At 36.2% G+C, this 18,381-nt stretch overlaps 1 protein-coding gene across 1 annotated transcript in view; it reads left to right on the top strand.

Moving 5' to 3' along the window:
* usp43b (ubiquitin specific peptidase 43b) overlaps positions 1-18,381 on the top strand; it is an 84,257-nt gene that overhangs the window by 14,842 nt on the left and 51,034 nt on the right. The window contains exon 3 of the mRNA XM_082162056.1: positions 12,266-12,375. Within this exon, the coding sequence (XP_082018182.1) occupies positions 12,266-12,375 (110 nt within the window). The remainder of the gene's footprint in view (positions 1-12,265; positions 12,376-18,381) is intronic.

The raw sequence follows: 18,381 nt of genomic DNA, 5'->3' as shown, positions 1-18,381 counted from the left end.
ACACAGTACTGGATGTAGAAAAAGCAGGTTGAAATTTAGGCTCACTTTTAGGCTCACCTGTTTTTTGGACAGTGAAGCAGCAAATGTTATATAAGGTAAAATGAATTAAATAAATAAATATAAAAAACACATCCATCCATTTTCCAAACTGCTTGTCGTATAGGGTCAGAATAAAATAAAATAAAGTTATTTATTGCATAACTGCAAACCTGTATATAATGTCTAAAGAAGTTTGTCTAGCTTTCGAACGCCAGACCATGATCATCTCTGCAACAGTTTGTGAGGCCATGGGACTGGCCCATGGGACTTTTTTTCAGTCTCACTCTATCAATATAACAGTAGGTCACACCACCTGCAGATGTTTTCTGTTGACTTCCTTATTGCAGTATATATAACATCAGGAATGTCCATGAGTCAAAGTACAGAAAGCTGCTGGAGGTCTTCTGGTGTGGAGGAAACCACCTACTGTTGAACATCTGCAAGACAAAGGGGCTGTGTTGGACATCTGGGATATCAGAGAATTTCTGGAACTGCCCAGGGGGAGCATGGGGAGCAATCCAAACCTGAGCAGCAAACTGGGCTGACCAGAAAAAGGTTGGTGCGGGCTGTTCTGTATGAGGTGGGCTTTTCAACTTCTGGCAGCACCAGAGATGTTCTGCTAGTGGCGCAGGTGTTCTTCTGTCAGTTTGGAGAGCAAGACCAGCTCAGGAGATTCCATTAATGTGATCTGATAACTAGGCATACAGATTCAGAAAGTTAAAATAAAAATAAAAATAAATAAAAATAAATTATTTTATTATTATTGTTATTATTATTATTTAATGTATTAATTTGTAATCATTAACACACACACACACACACACACACATATATATATATATATATATATATATATAAATTAATATATTAAATAATAATAATAATAATACAAAAAATTCTAAAAGAATTTATATACACGAATAATAATAATAATGAAATACTTTAATAAATACTTATACTTATATATAGTATTTCATTATTATTATTATTCGTCTATATACATTTTTTTTTTTTTTTTTTTTTTAATCATATGATAAAAAAAATATTAATCAAAAATAAATATGAATTAATTTAAATGTTATATGTATTAAAATATGATTAAAATTATATATATTATTTTAATCATATTTTAATATATATAACATTTAAATTAATTCATATTTATTTTTGATAAAACATTTTTTTTATCATACCCTCACCCTTGAAGATGCAAGTAAAGTGTATCAACCAATCTCTTAAAAACTTATATCTTTATATTATAAAAATATCAGAGTAAATAATATTGAATTGATTGTTTATATAAATCGTGTTGTTAGCTCTTAAAATATAGAACTAATAATATTGAAAAAATTTAGAGCATTTTGTCTAATTAAAAAATGCTTTGTAATACTCTCAGAATACTCTTGTGACAAGTGATACTGAGAAAGCGACATCACATCCTTCCTTCCATCGGAGTTCGTTTCCCTTTTATTCCGTCACAGGTGCTACGCAGAGGTAAATACGCTATGAAGTGCCCCTCATTATTATTCATTTCACATACGCTCGGTTCTCCCTGACGATGTCTGAAAGGAAATAAACGCTGCTCTGCATCCAGTTCTGAAAGCTTGCCAAGAGCTCTTCTCCGCGGAGGACTAGCTTTTCTTTCCCCTTCTCTCTTCATCTCGGTCTCTCTGTCTCTCTTTGTGTATTTGCCCACTGGCATCTCCATAGAAACCAGCACAAGGTTGGAAGCCAGGGTCTCACAGCATTGCTGGATGAATTGTTGCCCACCTATAGGGAAAGACACAGAGGGAGCGAGGGAACATTGAAAGACACTTTTTTTTTTCTTTTTTTTTTTGCACTTCCTTATTGGACTTTCTATTCTTAGCTCTCGCTTAGCGGAGCTTCACTTCCTCTTCCTAAACAGATGGGGAGATTGTCTGTTTGCACAATGTTATTGATCAGTCACACTAATGAGATCTCCCCTGCATCTAAACACCTAAAATATTCATCTGAATCGTTTCATCTGAACACAAACCAAACAAACAGGCGCATGATTGCTCTAACATATGGGTCTGGTTTTTCAACCGAAATTCTGATGGCAAGTACACACACATTTGAGGAGTCCCTCAAGTATACTGCCGTACAATTATTTGAATGATTTTTTACACCTATTATTGCAGTATCAACGTTTTCCAGATAAATCCACCCTTTAATGACATATATAAACAAAACAAATTGTAGTCGTTCACTTTACATGTCGGTAGCCAGTCTCTTCCTATCTAATTTGGAGGCTCTTGGCCTGATAAGCCGCAAAGGAAAACATAGACAGATATTGTGGAATCCAGTCATAAAAACTAGTAGTAAACTACTAAAAAAAAAAATTCTATAAACGGGAATTTCACAGATTTCTGCGATTTTTGGATTAATCAATCAGAATAGGGCTTCTCTGAAATTGTTGCTGCAGGTTGATTTTTCTTTTCTTTCCCATGGGTTAAAGGTTGCTAAAGTCATTGGACTAGTTTTGTTGGATAGACCTGGCAACCCTGCCTATAGACTGAACACATAATACGCATGCACATGACGTCACCGTTTTCACAAATTCATGTTTTTTGTAGTTTACACAAATATGATGACATGAACAGCGAAAATACAAGAAAAGTCAAGTTTTTTTGTTTTTTTTAAAACAGTGTTGTGTAAACGGCACCTCTGAGTTTCATTGTGTATTAGGCAATCATTCACTCTGGGCCCTATCTTGCACCCAGCGCAATTGACTTTGTACACCGACGCATGTATCATTCCTATTTTGCACCCGCGCACAGCGGACTTTTCCCTCCACAGACGTACGGCAGTAAACTAGGGAATGAACTTGCGCTCCTGGGGGCGGTGCAGCGAAAAGAGGAGGCGTGTTTCGGCGCAAACGTTCCCTGATACTATTTTGCAGGTTTAGAAAACAATTCCGCCACTGACCAGGAAAAAAATAGTCTAAAGTCAGTGGCGTGTTGCGCATGTTATTCATATGCTTTTTTAAGGGCGCATTCTTGGCCATAATCAATGTAGCGTGTGCACAACGCGCATACACTTTGTTTCTCTCATCTACACAGAAGCAACAGTTTTCATTTTTGCAAATCATACATTATTACAAGGAAAAATATCAACACACGAGGGAAATCATTGTTGTGTCCATGAAGATGTGAAAAATAGGCATAAATATAGCTTACACATTTACCCAAATTATTATACGCCTGTTTAACCGAAGCTAATTTGGGTGGGTTTCTCCCATCCCCAATGTCACTTCTCTGTGTTTTACGGCCCTGACGAGAACGTCGGTCTCCTCGGCTGTGAACCGCTCCTGGCGTGTGTCTGGCAAATCCGCCATTATAATAGCATCCGCCATGCAACAAGCGTGCCTGCTTTTAAAGGGAATGTGAGATGTCGCTCTGATTGGTTTATTTCACGTTACGCCCAAACCACACCTATGAATAATGAAGCTACTTCAGACCAACCCATTTTAGATTTGCGTCGGACGCAAGAGTCATTTATCCCGCCGGTATAATAGCAACAGCGCCCAAGACCCGCCCACAAAGTTACTTGCGTTTCGCGCTTGAAACTTGCGTTTCAGATCTAAGTCTTCTAAGTCTTTACTACAAACCGCCAAAATAAAAGTTTGGTTCAACTTGAATTATGATATATCCGTTTAAAAAAACACTATTGTGTCAAACTTTTTTTTAAAGTAAAAATATATTTTGATTAAAATATAATCAATGCTTTTTGATTATTAAAATGTTATTAAACAGATTCCAGAAAGGATTAAATCCAGAAAAATGTAAATAGAAAACGCATAAAAAAAATACAAAAATCACTTCATAGGACCCTGCTTTATGATAAAAGAGTCAAAAGTCTGGTTCCACAAGATGAGTTTTGCACAAAACTGGGATTTAAAAAAGAAAAGAAAAAAGTATTGTGGTAGATTTCCCCTGCACATGACTTGAGTTAAACCGGCTGTCCCAGACACCTATGAATTTATACACTACCAAGCATACTTTAATACCTGTTCGAGTTGCCCAACGTCTCAACCTTTTTGAACACTATCACTTGGGAATAAGTTGCTCCACTAAACACTATCACTTGAGAATAGAAGTAAGATCTCTAGTGTCTAACCTACTGCGCAGCAATAATCAAACACAGACTCCAGACAATCCTTCGAACATGCTTTAATATCGGCCAGAGGACCTCAGACAAATTTCAGAGAGAATCCCAGCTCCATCAAAAATACAACAGTTTATAAAGGATAGAAATACAGAACACAGCAAAATAGCATAATATACTACTCATGATCATTGTATCATTTTTTATCGTATATGATTGGTTCAATTTGTGCAAAACAGCACCACCTATTTAGATATTAGAATCATCAGAATCATGGGGTTGGTGGTTCAATGTTATTTCATCGTTGATTACTCAATCTGTCATGGGACTATTACATTTAGAATAACTGTCTAACTGTCTAAATATTCAGAGTTTCCACTCTTTTGAAACAACAACCTTGTTAAAAAAAAAAAAAAAAACTGCTGATACATTATTATTTTCAAATATTAAATGTTAGGCCTGTAAAGAGAAAGAAATGTTAGTTCATGGTTAGTCTTTAAAATTTCCACTACAGCATCAGGAAACATCTCAACTATTCTAATAGATATCTAAGATTTATATTGTCCTGAAACTTATCTGGTTGTCCACGTAAGAAACTATACATGCATACAGTATAAGGGAATCATGAATATAAAGACCCTTCACAATCATAAAAGGCCAATCTCTCTTTGAACATTGTCTTGCAAGTCTTGAACTATGTGTAGAGTGATACAGCATCATCTTTCAAGCAATTAAGACTAGTTCTTTACCGGAGGAAGGAGGTGGATATCATCTATGATTTAAATAGTGTTTAGATCTTGTAATTACATTCGAGGCGCACATGAAAACACTTTTGAATTAGTATAAACACTGACTCTCCTCAATCAGCATTTCTTCTCTGACACTAGTCTTTCCATCGTTCTCTTGCTTACATTCTGACTGAACAACGCTAACATTAGCAAGGCAAACATCCACAGCTCCAGACACATCATTTAACAACTGTCTCTCACAGACTGACGGGACATAATTATTTTTAATTAAATGCCTGCCCTGTTTTACCACAGTATATTTACATAGTTAATGCTTAATTTCCTCCTCGTGGAATTGCTCAGAAAACTTTTGGAAGAAATGCAAACAACAGTGATAGGGCACATGCAGTGCCCCCTTTATTTGGACACTTAAGCTACACACAAAAATGTCTGAATGTAAAGCAATATACAGTTTGTAAAGCAAAATCTTAGGGAAAAAAGAATTTGACTCATTTAGAAAGTCATTTTCAAAAACTCCCATATACAAACAATCATAATTAGGTGCCATTTTACTACCCATTGCAGTACCTTTCACTTGTTCATAAAAATCAACCTGAAAACGAAAAAAATTGTTAGTCAAGACAATACTTGCTAAATCCAATAAACATGCTGTACTAGGTTTTACATCCACAGATCTTTGTGTTAGAAATTGTTCTAAAAGCAAGTAAATCTTCAGTATGAGGGATATTGGTATATAAACTCTGAACATCAAAAGTAGCAAGAAGCACATCATCAACAGAAAAGTCAACACCATATAATGATTCAATAAAATCCATAGAATCTCTTACATAAGATGACAACATGGGTACAAATAGTTTGATATAAAAATCCACTGAGAATATCCAGAAATATTCTCAGAGAGACTACCAATACCGCTCACAATAGGACCCTTGGTTTTTTTTTGGTCACATTACTTTTTTTTTGTGTGTGGGCCCAATTAAAGTGATTACCTGTTTCTATTTAAAGTTGACTTTACTCTACATTGGAATTGTGCCTGATGAAGAACTGATGGTCGAGACGTTGTGCTATTAATACATTCATTTGGAGCAGCTATTTTCAGTGTGAGGACTTCTTCTTTTTTTCGTTTATGTTACTTTGTTGTCCTGCACCTGAGCCCAATCTGGGTGTTTGGGATGTGCACACCTGTTTTGTATTTTTGATTCTTCAGAGATCTCCTGTAGGCCATAAGTAAATGTGCCATTCTTCATCCCTTTCTTTCCTCTCCATCTTTTAAAAGGGGGGATATTTTTAGTTTGGAGCCCAGCAGGTAGTCTTTCTCTGAGGAGTGGGATGTCCATTATATATTAATGTATCCGGTGTATGTGTGGGCATGTGTGTGTTTCTACGTTTAAGCGGTTTAAAAGGCTCTTTTTGCTTATCTGGGCCATGCTGTGTTGCGGCCACTACAACAGATGCACTGAATCTATCCCTCCACAAGGTATGCATCCATCTGTCTGATCAGGGTTTTGAATTATTCATCTAAATGCCATTACTGTGACAGCATGTATTGCCCGACTATACTTTTCAGGTAGTTTTCAAACATATATCTTCACAGCAAAGTGCAGTTTCTTCTACGTATATTTGATGGTTGTGACTGATGACACTTAAGACTGAAGAAGGATGAAAGACTGGACATAAACACCACTGATAATGATTTAGGAAGCTCAGCCAAAATTACCCTGGCAGAGGATAGAAAGTAATGATTATGAGAACAAATGATTAGAGTAAAAACTGCCTGCTTCACCTATTTGCTAATTTAAAACATAATTTCTCCTATTCATTTTTAATGTCGCAGTGCTTTAATTAAAAGGAGATCCGTGCAAGCTTGCAGAAACACATGTTCTCTATATGCTAATGCTTGCAGAACAAATCTACATACTGGCCTTATTTCAATTTCTCAGACCAGCTCACATGTTTCGTTAACTGCATCTCCCTTGCAAAAAAAAAAAAAAACTTTAAAGAAATAGTTCACCCAAAAATGAACATGTGCCATTTTTCATGGTTCTGTTGAGCTCAAAAAGCAACACGAAAGTAGCCCATATGACTTTTACGCTATATTCCAATTTAAAGGGAAACTGAAATAGAAATGGGAGAAAATGAAAGATTATGGTACTTTTATGATATGTTTTTGTTTTGAAGCTTAACAGCCCCAATTAAATGTTTAAGTTTGTTTGAAACAAAGTAGGGTAAGTAAATTTGGATAATTTTAATTCGTAAGGGAACAATTAAACACAAAAATTAGAAAAGTCTACAGGTGACCATTGCCGAAATAGATTGCATGTTGTTTTTGAACTCTCATCAACTTGTATGTCAATTGTTGCACAGCAGAATCATCCAAATCCTTAAAATCAATCGTGAAAATTTGGTCAGCATGAAATGGAAGAAGTTGCGGTTGCATTGTCTTCCCTATTTCCAAGTGAAACGACTTCTTGAATAAAAAAACATGTAAGCCCATGTCTTGATTTGTCCATCAGGAATTTGTTGGATCGTTGGAAGTTTTTAATTGTCCATTTTGATTTCATGGTGGCTTTAAGAGGTTAGGAGAAGTGATCCTCTTCCTGGTCAGGACACAGTTAAAGATGAGGCTGTCTTAAACACTCACTTAAAGGCTCCAGATGCAACACATCAAAGTGCGGCCCAACCTGCCATTTTCAAAGACACCTTTGGCACCGGGTACATTTGGCCATGTTTCAAGCAGCTTGTGCTCTCCTACTCCGATTGCACCAGTTCACTCATCCACTACCACCTCTATTCAAAACAAGGATCACATTGTGGGTCAACCAAACCCTTTGATGTCTGTCTCATTCTTCTTGAAGCATGAACAATATAGTACTGGTGAGACGAAGCTCAACTGTTTAATTTATCGATAATTTCCTTTAATTTAACAACAGTGTGTTTGTCTGCACAATCGAGACTAATGTTTGTTAGTAAATAAAATAATAAAAACCACTATAACTCGCAGAGCAGCCTTAGTGGTAGGTTTGTTAAAATGCACTGTGACCTATTATGTCAGAGAAAGCAGCGATTCCACAGGTTTCAACGTTGCAAGGATATAGAGGAAAAAAGCAATGCTTAGAGAAAGTGACACTCGCACAAAGCAAAGGTTCCACAAGGGTTTTTTCGCAATGCCATTGGAAAACAATTTTGGTTCCCAAAAGAATCTTTTAGTGAACGGTTCTTAAAGGAACATTTCACCCATGGGAACGTTAATCTTTATTAAAAGTGGGTCATATATGTAGTCAAAATGTAACATAAACTTCAAATTTGGTGCCTTCTTGACTGAGGAAAGACAGAAAGTAACTTTAGGGCGCATTTGTATGGAAGACAACAACTCCCACAATGCACCACATTGCACAGCTACTCCCACTAATCCAGAACACCGCCTATGAGGTATCCGCCTATCAGAGAAATCACTCTTCCGTCTACAAGGCTAGCTACCACCAGAGCTTGAAGTTCATTTCATACTAAATTTCTAGTTAGTTGGCGAACTCATTAGTGAATTACTCCTCGTTTGTATTTCTTTCGAAATGGTGAATTATTGCATGGTACCGGTGTGTTCAGTCCGCAGTCCTGCCGCGACAGGCAGGTCTTTTGCCTCGGCTGCTCTTCGCTATATTGCAGCTCGTAAAGGTAGCCACGAACATCATATTGAGTACCTTCCGCCATTGTCGTAACTTCACATCTGGCTCCACAGCGCCTGTTAGCTTAGCTTCCAAACAAGATGGCGGATATTGCTTTTAGTTTCTGCATGTGAAGTCCCACCCACTGATCTGTAATAGGTCTATAGCGTGAGTGGGTCCCACCCCCTGGAAAAATGAGGAACGAGTGTTTGTAGTCTCAACCCCTCTACAAAGATATGGGACTTCCTGCTTAAAATGACGCAAAATGACGATTTTTACATCATTATAAGCAGGAACCGCAACACTAAAATACATATTTCTCCCGTCTCAGGGGAAAATGAGGGAATAATGCACGACTATTCAAAAATATGACTGGGTTTCTAACAATACAAAGCTTAATGCAAATGGGTGAAGTGTCCCTTTAAAATGTTTTTTTTTTTTTTTCTCAGTGTGAAGAAAATTTCACATTTTCAAAAAATTTAAAAATCTTTTTTTCTACTTTAAAGAACCTTTTGTGGAATAGAAAGATTCCATGGATGTTAAAGGTTCTTCAATGAACCATCAATGCCAGTAAAGAACCTTTATTTTTTTAAGAGTGCATGAATACATTTTTGTTATATAAAAATGGTAACTTTCTATGTTTAATGCAATAAAATGGCTATTTATAAGTCAACTGTAAAATGGTTTGTTGTATACCACTGGCCAGGGATAGTTTTATGTTTAATGATAATAATTTTATGTTGTACACTGTAACAGGGCACTCTGTAATCTGGTCTTTTCCAGTGATTAGGCTATTTGCGATTTAATTTGAAAGTGTTATGGTTATAATTCAGTTAAACCGATGCATTCATGAACAATAGGTTCTCTATTTCCAGCAGTATGGACTGGTACTCGAGTTACTATCAAGAGATACATTCCCTACTAAGGGTCTGGGACCATTTATCTTCTGGGACCTTAACACTCATTAACCAGGCTGGGGCAGGCAGAAGAATTTAGGGAAGTGATAAGCCCACTTGTTGAATAACGGCCTGAAGTCTTTTCCTCCTTTCTGCCCTACACAGATAACAATGGAATGTGTATTCGTACAGCAATTCATTTCATAGTGTTGTGCCTGTGGGACTTAGTACTTAGCTCTCAGTAGAAATCACAAGGCTAAACGCGTCACTGGGGGGAAACTTCTTAGACAGTAGCCCTAGATGATTGAAATTGATGCTGCAAAATTCCAGATGCATTAAGTTAAGTTCTTGTTTGCAAAATCAGAATAATTGCAATTCCATTAGAGACCCCCTGTTCTGCAATATAATTATGATGATTTCTCTTTTGAGAGGCATGTAGCTTGGCAACCAACAGTTTTGAAGCAGTTTAACCACAGTCAAACTACTTGCGCTACTATAGAAGATACTAACAACAAAATATCTACCACAATATATAATACATATAATTCAAGAGCCTAATGTTCTGCTACAAAAACATTGAGGGTATTTGAATGTGTTAACTCTCAGGTAGAATCTTAATTATGCACTGAACAAATAAATATACTTTCAATTAAACTTTAAAAAATGGTACAGCATAAACAGTCAAAAAAATATAGAAATGAACAGCAACATCTGGGAATAATTTTTTAATAAATTCAAAAACGAGTACATTCACTGGAACACATCTGATTTTCCAATGCTACATATGAAAGAGAGGGATGTTTAGTACACATATTCACATGAATGAATCAAACTAGAATGATTCAAACTGTTTAGGTTGAACTGATTCGCTAGAATGAATCAGATAATTTAGGATGAACTGATATACTATAATGAATCATAATGAATCAGACCATTAAGGATATAACAATTCACTATTATTAATCAAAATAGAATTAATCAGATCATTTAAGATTGATCAATTCACTAGAATTAATTAGTTCCACTGAGAGAGAGGACAGTTTAGGATAGTGCGTTTGATTATTATTTTAGTTTGCTCATATGTAAAGCTACAGCTGCGATACAATATCTAAAACAAGTAAGAAACACAGTAGCTAAAAAAGTAGCTTGTTGCTTAAAGGGTAACTAAACCCTAAACCAACTTTTTTTAGTTAATGATCTGAAAGAATGGGGCTTTATTAGTGCTGTTCATTGATTCAAGTAATTTTTTTGACATTTGTGTTTAAAGTGTTTTAATTTGACAAAATATGGTGTAAAAATGTCTGAGTGCTGCCCTCTTCATGTTGAACAGTGGCTACTGCAGTTGAATTTTCCTATTGGAAGTTGTGGTACACTCTGACGTCAGAGGGTACCAGCTAACCACACCCTTGCCTACAGAGAGATATGTCTCAGATGCACGCCCCCTCTCCACTGGGCTCTGCCTACTTTTCCAGAATTTTTCAAATATTGCCAGTGGGTGGAGTCAGGCTCTGACCAGGGGTTTAGTTACCCTTTAAAAATTAGCAGCACCATTTTTAGTTAGTTATTCCTCAACACTGCTCTTTTTTCAGCACAAATTAAGTACTAGACCCAATGAACAGTAATTACGTCAATGAACCTCAAGCCTTAGAAAGAGACAAGAGTATTTGTTCCTCTATGTGCTCTGGAGTACCATTCTGCATGAAACTCAAGGCCCTAATTATAGCTAAGGAGTATTAAGTAGACTAGTGCAGAAAAAGAGCGAAAGAGAGGAAAAAAAAAGGGGGGTTTTAAGGGGGGAGGTGGGGGGTGATACAGCCCACATTTTCTTCTGAAGGGTCAAAGAAAGGAGGTGAATGAACTCTCCCTATTACTCAAACTATTGGGTGGTAAAGGCAAAGTTTCAATCATACACTAGCAAAAGTAGACATTCTCATCAGGATTTTGCTGTGTCTCTAGTTTCTTGCATGAAAAACCTCTTTTCAAGCATAAATTCCAACGCTTTCAGATTGTCAGTGAGGGGGCAGACATGACTCAGCTGACAGCAAGGAATTGTGGGGAGTGTCTTTCTCAAACATTTTGCCTTGCCAGACATCTTTGAAAGGAACCAACCGACTGAATCCAACTGCAAAGCTTTGATAAGGACAATATGCTTCCAAGTTTTTTTGTTTTACTTAAGATGCTAGTAAAAGTCTGACTTTCTGAACATTTACAGATTTAAATTTGTCAAAGCCTTGACCTACTTGTTTATATAAACCAAATGTAACATAAAAAGCTAAACCTATATGGATATAAAACAAATAGTTGTTTGACTGTGGTTAAAAATCCTCAGATCTTGGTTATAATGGATTATTATGCTCTAAAACAGGTGATAGAAGGTAATTGTTCATTCGTTTAGGTCTCAGACGCCACCACTCTGCTTTCATCTCATGGTGAAACCAGTTTAAACATTTTCTACTAGTTGTAGCATCTACACCTCCCATTTTGTCTGACATAAAATCTTTTTGGTAAGGCAAACAGTCTCTACGACCTCGATCTTGTTTTGTGACCTTGAGAAGTGTATCAGTCCTCCCTGTGGTTTTTATCCTCCCGTCTTTCTTTTAGCTGTTTTCATGTTCACTGCTGTCAGTATAAAACTTCAATACAAACTGTTAAAAAGAGAGCACAATATTGGCTCACTGGGTGAGGCAGAAGTCAGGTCGATCGATATTCTCACCAGCACCTCCTGGAAAGATGCATGGGGTGTTCTTGGGGACAGTGTATAAATGTCTGTATGACCTTTATGTTTTTTTCGCAGGGTCAAGAAGGAGGTGATGAAAAGCCCATCTCTGAGACCCTGACCCCACCACAGGCGCAGCCTGATGTACGTCACAGCTTTGTACAGGAGCACTTCCAGGCACAATACAAGTAAGTGTACTGCCAACACACAACACACAACATTTGGGGTTGGAAGATTTTTTTAAAAATGTTTTTGAAAGAAGTTTCTGATGCTCACCAAGGTGGCATTTATTTGATCGAAGAAGAAAACAAAAACAAAAAACGAGTAAAAACTGACTGTACTATTGTGAAGTATTACAATTTTAAATAACTTTCTATTTGAATATGTTTTAAAATTTAACTTAGTCCTGTGATGTCAAAGCTGAATTTTCAGTATCGTTCTTCAGTGTCATGTGATCCTTCAGAAATCATTCTAAAATGATGATTTGATGCTCAAGAAACATTTATTATTATTATCAATGTTTAAAACAGCTGTCCTTCTTATTATATAACTTTGTGAAAACCATGAACTTTTTCTCAGGATTCTTTGATGACTAGAAATTTCAAAAGAACAGCATTTATTTGAGATAGAAATTTTTTGTAACAACGTAAATGTCTTAACTGTCACTTTTAAATAAATTAATTTCTTTCAAAAAAAGCCTTACTGACTTCAAACTTGTATATGTTATTGTTAAATGTATATACATTATATCAAAGTTATATATACATTTGGATTTTTCACAACCTAATTTATTATAACTTAAGAGCCAACTTATCCTACTATGACATTTGAAAGCATAATAGTAGCAAATAGCATACATGTAAAAATGTGTACTACTAGTAATTTCCACTGGAATACATTTTCTTCTATCTGGGAGGGATTGCTGAAAAAAAGGCACAGATCTTAACTATACAGATAGTTAATGTATCTACACTATTTTGTTTAAAAAGCATATTAAAACCAACAGGTATTTGTGTTTTGGACACTGTTTTCAAAGTCCATTTTATATATTAATGTGTCCCAGTGACAAGCTGTTGTACCCCTTAAAGGTAAAATTTTAGCAAATTTTCTTTCTGTGAGTTTTGAGAGAATGATGACTTATGAAAGAAAAAAAATTCCCAGGACCAACTTCCCAAATCTGACCCCCTCCACTTGCTACAGTATGACATGAGATGAATCAGTTTATGTTAACTCCAGGGATACGGTCCCCTCTTTTCCCCCAGTTCAGCTAATCATCTGTGTTAACGGATATTGAAAAAAGCCAACAGATTTGGGATGCAGCATATGTCCAACTGCAGCAAGCTGTTCTTAGACAGAAGATCCAAACAAACCATCACCATCAATCAACTCCAATCAGGCCAGATGGTTTGGTTGTCCACAAGGGATCTCCATTTGATGTCTCCATCAAAAAAGCAAAGTGTTTGATTTAGTGGTCCATTTAAAGTTCTAAAACAAATACCTCCAGTCGGTTTCAAATAAAACCAACTTCACATTCAAACTGACTGCACAGACAACTCAAGCTATGTTTCTTTATGTAGTAACACACTTAAAAGAACAACACTATGTAGGACACCATACTATATCAATCAATCAATCAATCTTTATTTATAAAGAATTTAAATTTTAATTTTTACCAAAAAAAACCCAAAGTGGACCAAAGTGCTGTACAGAAAAATAAATAAAAGACATAAAATACATATTTATACCAGGGTTTCTCAAACTCGGTCCTGTCCTGCACAGTTTAGCTCCAACCCTGATCAAACACACCTGAGCAAGCCAATCAATGTCTTCAGGATCACTAGGTCTGCCCAGTGCATCAACCGTAGTGAAACAGTAGTAATATATTGTTTATTAAAGGGTTAGTTCACCCAAAAATGAAAATTTTGTCATTAATGACTCACCCTCATGTCGTTCCAAGCCCGTAAGACCTCCGTTCATCTTCGGAACACAGTTTAAGATATTTTAGATTTAGTCCGAGAGCTTTCTGTCCCTCCATTCAAAATGTATGTACGGTATACTGTCCATGTCCAGAAAGGTAATAACGACATCATCAAAGTAGTCCATGTGACATCAGTGGGTTAGTTAGAATTTTTTGAAGCATCGAAAATACATTTTGGTCCAAAAATAACAAAAACTACGACTTTATTCAGCATTGTATTCTCTTCCTGGTCTGTTACTGTCTGCTGACGTAAGACGCTGCTGACATAAGACGCTGCTGATGTGTTATCTGGTGCGCCCGAGCTTCGTTTACAGTCTGAGGGAGACGCACGCTGTAAACAAAACAATCTTCGCAAACATGTCTAAGGATTTCGACACAGAGGAAGACTTGCATTTTTTTGCCCAGCCATATTTATTTGAACCCGAATACACGGACGAAGAACTAAGCAGCGTCTTACGTCAGCAGCGTCACTGTGGAGTCGTGAACGCGGATTGACAGCAGACCCGGAAGAGAATACAATGCTGAATAAAGTCGTAGTTTTTGTTATTTTTAGACCAAAATGTATTTTCGATGCTTCAAAAAATTCTAACTAACCCACTGATGTCACATGGACTACTTTGATGATGTCGTTATTACCTTTCTGGACATGGACAGTATACCGTACATACATTTTCAATGGAGGGACAGAAAGCTCTTGGACTAAATCTAAAATATCTTAAACTGTGTTCCGAAGATGAACGGAGGTCTTACGGGCTTGGAACGACATGAGGGTGAGTCATTAATGACATACAGTAATTTTCATTTTTGGGTGAACTAACCCTTTAACACTTCTGTTTGTCTGTGTCTCAAACTCAGTGGTGTGGTATTTGTCGACATGATACTTGTATTCTGAAAGAGCAAGCACAACAAAGGTTTGCCTGGACAGGTCCATCTTAGTTTTCTGACTTGTGTACTGGAACATTCAACAACCCTCCTCCAAGGTAAACGGAACATAGTCCCGCCTCAAACTCACACCATTGGTTGAGACATTACTGTGCTGAGATGCTCAAACAAACAGTAGAGTTTAATATTATCTCCGCAAGTTAAACGGAGATAAGAGAAATTATATAAAAAATAAAATAAAAAAATCACCTTTAAATATGAAGATTCAGTCTTTTTAAGCCCTTTATGTATAATATAATATATTGTGAGAGTTTGAATCACATTCTAAAACCTAGAGAGTTCAGATCTTATATTCCCTCTCAATCTTCTTCTCGCTCTAGTGGTGAAATGCAGTTAGCAGAGACAGTTTTGCCCTGTGCCTTCACTGCAGTTCTCCACTGACACTCGTCTGAACAGTTTATGTCACTCATCCAGCCTCGCTTAAGCTGTTACCTGTGCTCTCACTGTCATTTTGAGACATCATTACATTACTTTATCCTTCTCTTTTGGCATCCACACCTCTTTTTTTTCCCCACCCTCCATCTGCTGCTAGCTGGTTAATTTGTTCATTTTACATAAATTTTATGATGAATCACTGACATGAGTAGAAAATTACTGTTTATCATCACCCAAATGCTGACAAAAAAAGCTCTGCACAAACACCTGGCCTGCAGTCCAGACATCAGCAAGCCTGAGCACATCAACACGCAAATATCTACACAGACAGACATACTGTAAAAACACTGATTAAATGTGTGACGTAGTTTGAGCCTCTCGTTCATGAGAACTGTAATTAGCTTTGAAAATAACAGCATACAAGACATTTGCTCCTAAAGGAAGTAACTGCTGTACTTTTAAAAATAAATTGTGAAATATCTGCCGTTTCATCATAGTGTTGTTCAATGCCCATTTAAAAATGAAAAATATATTGTGGATCTGATTTTTAATCATACATCATGTTTAACAGCATAATTCCTAGTAAATTTTTACTATTTCCCATAATTCCGCACATAAATATCCTGCAATCAGAGAACAGTGACAAGCAAAACACACCAAAAGATCACAACTCGGCACTGTCTGCGAATGAACATACTCCAATTATCTAAATATTTGCATGCATAATATGCAAAAAAAAAATATGACTTATATTTCTCCATCAATTATTTTTCGATTATATCATTTTCATTTTTCTTCAAATAATAGTTTGTAATATTCTGATTCACCTCGCTGGTTTATAACCCTTAATCAAAGAATCTTTAAAAATCTCAATGAGATTTTTTTTGAAAAATACTTCCAGAACCAAGGCCAGTGTAAAAAATAAATAAATAAGCATGCACTGTTGCACTAGGTCCAAAGCATTGGTTCTAGTGATCGACCGATGTATCGGTTTACCGATATTTTTACCGATATTTAAGCATTTTCCCATAATCGGGTATCGGTTTTGTAATATCGGATTCGCCGATAAACGGCGCCATCTTGTGGCCGTTTTGAGAATTCCGCCATTGCAGCCCGCGTCTGAGGAGATCAGTCAACAACAACTCTGTGCACAGGTAAAACATATGTTCTGCTTGCTTTGCTTTAATTTTTCAACTTTATTTAACATAACAGACATGCAGAAATGAGATTTGAGACATGAATGCCTGATATAGCCTAGTTTATTTATGCAGCTTGGTTCTAAAAAATTGAGACGAACTCATGGAGTCACGTAGCGTAATCCGTCATGTCCTGCCCCAATAAAGACGTAACTTTACATGAATTAAATAAAACAGACATGAATGAGTGCATGTTGAAAATAAAAGCACTGAATTTAATTCTCTATCAGTTGTATTTGCTCACCATTAGTCTCGAGAAAAAAGTTCGTTCATATTGCTGAGCACTCACTGGCGTTGATGATCAGGATGCTCACGGCCACTGAATGAAACTTTTGACAAGATTATCTTGTTTAAACATCCTAGATTATATTATTTACTACATAGCAATTATTTCGCTAATAACGTTACACATCTAAATATACCGCTTTGTGGAAATTAATTATTTATTATCTCCACGCGCGATCGCGGTTGAGTTCTGTGTAAAATAAATGCATAGATAAACAGCACTTTTGTCAGTTGGCATTTCATGATCTAGATTCAGTCTAGATCATGAAATGTCAACTGACAAAGTGCTGTTTATGATCTCGAAAAAAAAAAGTTTGTTCATATTGCTGCGCACTCACTGGGTTGATGACCAGGAATGCTCAAGCACGGCTACTGCATGAAACTTTTGACAAGATTATCTCGTTTAAACAACCTAAATTATATTATCATTTACTGCATAACCATTATTTCGCTAATACAAATCTAAATAAATACCGCTCTGTGGAAATTAATTATTTATTATGTCCACGCGCGATCGCGGTTGAGTAAGTTATATAGTTCTGTGTAAACGCATAGATAAACAGCACTTTGTCAGAAAGGATTTCATGATCTAGACCGACAAAAACATTATTAATAATTAATAACATACTAGTTGGAAAATGCAAATATGCTGTTTTGTTTGTTACTTTCCTGATAATGTTATATTCCAGCTAATATTATTCAGTGAATTAATATTACCCAGTGAATCCTCACTCTTTAAACCTATTAAACGGCACATAAACCTTCTAAAACTGTTTAAAATGAATTACATTTCAATACAAAATACAATACAAAAAATACCTCCAACATGTGGAACCACTTAAAGATACATCACTCAACTATCTTTGAATATATGTTAGAATAATTTTTGTGCTTTATTTTTTACCTCATCAAAGCTTTTATTTTTAAACAAAGACACTTAGTAACAATGCACTTTATTTTTTGGACTCAGACCCCTCTATTTATTTGTGTATAAATATAAAGTTTTTTATGTATGCAAGGAGGGAGTGATTGTTATAAATAAAATTGTTTGTTCAGTTCATTTGTGTTGTAATAATTGTGTCAAAACCAGAAGTATAACAGTAAATAAATATCGGTTCTGCATATCGGTAATCGGCACATAAACATGCAAATAATCGGTATCGGTATCGGCTATAAAAAATCAATATCGGTCGATCACTAATTGGTTCCCATCCCTGGTCCTGGAAGTACCTCCAGCACTGCACAATTTAGAGTTGTGTCCCAATTCAGAGGAGGCCTCGTTCGAGGGGATGCATACTTCCCACGAAGGTCAGACCGAACACAACACCACAAAGCACCAGAGATTTCCAGTAATTACAAGAAAGTTCAGGCCAAACCATCTCTTTCTGATGTTAGTTAGGTGGTACAGTATCATCTCA

The sequence above is a fragment of the Leuciscus leuciscus genome, assembly GCF_965113295.1.
Source record: "Leuciscus leuciscus genome assembly, chromosome: 1".
NCBI classification, from domain to species: domain Eukaryota; kingdom Metazoa; phylum Chordata; class Actinopteri; order Cypriniformes; family Leuciscidae; genus Leuciscus; species Leuciscus leuciscus.
This window is presented reverse-complemented; position numbering and strand designations above follow the sequence as displayed.